Source organism: Fonticula alba (assembly GCF_000388065.1).
Source record: "Fonticula alba strain ATCC 38817 unplaced genomic scaffold supercont2.4, whole genome shotgun sequence".
Classification (NCBI taxonomy): Eukaryota; order Rotosphaerida; family Fonticulaceae; genus Fonticula; species Fonticula alba.
The window spans coordinates 1,188,869-1,192,285 of NW_009242974.1; the positions used below are offsets into that span (position 1 = coordinate 1,188,869).

General features: G+C 68.9%; 1 protein-coding gene across 1 annotated transcript in view; it reads left to right on the plus strand.

Moving 5' to 3' along the window:
- The first annotated feature begins 2,831 nt into the window (after positions 1 to 2,831).
- The window catches only part of H696_02791 (hypothetical protein), a 5,118-nt gene continuing 4,532 nt past the window's right edge, over positions 2,832 to 3,417 (plus strand). Inside the window, exon 1 of the mRNA XM_009496690.1 lies at positions 2,832 to 3,288. Coding sequence (XP_009494965.1) covers positions 3,022 to 3,288 — 267 coding nt within the window. The 5' untranslated portion in view covers positions 2,832 to 3,021. The remainder of the gene's footprint in view (positions 3,289 to 3,417) is intronic.

Below are 3,417 nucleotides of genomic sequence, written 5' to 3' on the forward strand. Positions count from 1 at the left end.
GGGGGGAGAGACAGGGGAGGGCAGAGGAGGAGAGAGGACGAAGACGCGCGGTCTTCCGGACGGCGGCGGCGGCAGCAGTGAGCGGGGCCCGAGCCAGCTGCGTCGACTGGGCGCCGAGGGGCGTGAAGAAGTCTACAAGGCGCGGCTCGCGGATGCTCGGGACTGCGAGGGTGGGAGGACGCGGTGGTCAGCAATCGACCTCGACAAAAAGCAGCATGAGGAGGGACGGGATACGGGGCGAGTGCGGGGAAGGGCGGAGCGCACTCGCAGCGACGGCGGCCCACACGGAGGCGCGGAGTCCGGAAATGGAAGAAGAGGAGAGGGGGGGGAATCCAGGACAGCTGACGAGCAAAGGTCTCTCCAGAGAGGAACAGGGACGGGGCAAAAGGAGGGCGAACGGGAGAGGGTGAATGGGGATGGGGGGGGGGGGGAGGGGAGGGAGGAGACCTGTGCAAGGGGCTTCGGACGTGCCGGCCTGTGCACCGGGGGCCGTTCAGTCGCCCCGGTAGCCAGCCCAGAGGAGCATGTTCGGCAGGACCCCCCCCCCCCCCCCCCCCCCCCCGTCAGCCGGAAGAAGCGGCACTCCGGGCAGAGGGGCGCCGCGGAACCGGCCGTGCCCGCACGGCGGCCAGCGTGCCTCTAAAGTGCAGCCAGGTCAGGGCGTGGGGCACGGACAACATGTGTGCCTGCCCCCCCCCCCCCCCCCCCCCCCGGAGGCGCGTGCCGGCCAGCCCCCTCTCTGGTGCTGCCTCGCGGGGGCCCCGGGACCGAGTCGAGAAGGCAAATGTTGGGGGCCGGTGGGCATCTGACTCTTCAGAATGCGGGAGCAGGGTTTATCTTGACTTGCATTGGGAACTCGAGTTCGTTCATGAGTCACAGTTTGAATCGCACCTAAACCCATGCTGGAGAGCGGGGGCCGGGCCGCCGGCCTCAAGATGAACACCCAACTGATCATCACCGCCCTCGGTTAAGCCAGAGCGAGGAAGGCGATCAAGGATGCGCCAGGGTGTCCTGCGTTGGTATTTCGCCGGCATGTGATAGGCGGAACGGTATTTTGTCCTGAGCGTGAGGGATTTGCGAGGGATTTGGCCCGCCCGCCGAAAAAGGGAGGCGATGGGCGGTGAACATTCTGAAGGCCACTTCTCGGCCCCGCCCCCCGCGGCCGTGGGGGGCGCGCGTGTGGGGGCGGCTGCCGGCATCTGATGGCGTGAGGGCGGGGACCTTTCGCCCCCTGTCCTCTCTCTCTCTCTCTCTCTCCCTCTCTGCATGCTTATGTATGCGCCCCCGCGGGAGGCGTTCCATTTTTCTCTCCCGGGGCCAAGCCCCCTCCGCTGGTGCGCGCGGTGTGGGGGCGCCGCGGGGCCGGGGGCCGGGGGCGGGGGGCGGGGGGTGCCAGTCGTCTCTGCACGCAGGAGCACCGCGGAAGGCAGGCCTCGGGCCCAAAGGGCGGAAAAGGAGTCATACTTTATTCGGGACACATTTGCACCGATGCCCGGGCCGAAAAAAAGAGGGCCCGGTGGCCGGCTATCTCGGCTTGGCCCTTTGGTGGTCCTGCTGCAACCGGACGGGTCCTCTCTGCCAGGTGGTGCGGTGGCGCGCCGATTGCGCTTGTGCTTCCAACGGAGCGCGCCTCGGGCCGGCGGGGGGCAGGGTCCGGGCCGGAGGGACTTGTGAAAGTCTGCCCGAGGGGCCGGGGCGGCCAAATGCCAAGGGCGTAGGCGCGATGCGCCCGCGCGATGGCCAGGTTGTTCTCCACCCAGGCCCACGCCCAGGGCTGCGGCCGGCCCTCCGTGACGTCCTCTCTCTCTCTCTCTCTCTCTCTCTCTCTCTGTCCCGTGGACTTCTGGTCTCCCTTTCTCCATCTCTCGTCCTCGGGCTCTTTCCGTGCATTCCCGCCGGTCCCTTGGTCCATCTCTCTTCACCCCCGGTTGGAGGATTCCCAGCCACGGCAGGGATGCCGGGAAGTGCGCCCCAGCAAGGCGTCGACAAGGGAGGGGCGGAAAAGGAAGAAAAAGACGCCGCCAACAGCACTCGCTCCCTGCCCTGTGGGCAGGGTGCCCTGCCCTTCGGGTCGCCCTGGGCGCCAAAACCCGGCGCTCCTCCATTGGCAGGGGACTTTGCCCGGCCCCGGGTCCCCTGCCTTCACGGCCCCTCCCTCGGGAGTTGATTTCTCTCCCTCGCCGCTGGGGCTCCGCGGCAAGGTGGTTACTGTTGCGCGCGAGTCTCTTTTTTTCGCCCCCCCCCTCTCGCCCCAGCCCCTCGTCGAGCATGTCGATCACACATTGGCCTGAGATTGTGTGCCGGTCCTCCCCCACTTGCCTGGGGCCAAGTGTCCATGATGCTCCCCGGGCTCGGGACCGGGGCCGCCCCGTGTGAGGCCCAGCTTCGGGGGGGGGGAGCCCCGGCCCAGCCGGCCCGGCGCTCGGGCCGGTGCTCGCCACGCGCAGGGGGCTCGCGATCTGGCAGGCCGCGCGGCTCCCTGCCAGAGACCTGCTGGCAGGGCGCCCCCGCCCCCGGAACGAGCGACACCCCGGACCGCGCTTTTGCTTTCGCCATCGGCCTTGGCCGGCCATACTTGTTTCACTTTTCTCTCGTCGGGGGCCTCGTTGGGCCAGGATCTATTCCCCCCTCCAGCGGCCCGCCCCCCTCCGGCTCCTGCCCCGCGCGTCTTGCGGGTCCCGTCACACAATGTCGCCCGCCTTCCGGCCATTCCGAGCGGAAGCAGCATCTGCCCTCGGTCGTCCGCGCACCGGCGAATTCAAGGGCGAGATCCATATCCACCGGCCGCACGCTGGCCTCCCCGCCACAGCCAACGCCCTTCTTCCCCCCTCCCGCGCCCCATCACCCTCCTCCCCCCTCCCCCCTGATCTCCCTCCCTGCTAGTCCCCTTCGGAAGCCTTCTCCTGTCTGTCCCTTCCACCGCGTCAGTGCCGTTCTCCCGTTTTCTCCCCCCGCGTCCGGCCGGCCCTCCCCTCCGCACTCCCCACCCCCTTCCTTTCTCCTGCCCCCATTCATCCAGGCATGGGCTACGACGGGTCCTCTGCCCAGGCGAGCCCGGCTGTGCCGGCAGCCACCCCGCCCTTGCACCCCCCGATGCTGGGAGATGGCGACACTTCCATTTCCTTGAACGAGCAAATGTACACCGCTCTGTCGATGCCGGTGTCGCCGAGCCAGGCCGATGTCTCCTCGCCGGCAGTGCCCCCCGACACCGCCATCCCGGCGGCCCGCTCCGGCGCCGCCCCGGCTGGCGACGCGCCTCCCGCTCGCAAGCGCGAGGCCGTTGTCGATGTACGCTCCATCTTCACCGGCTTATTTCTTCTCTCTCTCTCTCTCTCTCGCTCCCTCCGTTCCTCCGCCTCTTTTCCCGTGTCGGGCTCCCATCGCCCATCGCCCATCGCCCATCGCCCATCGCCCATC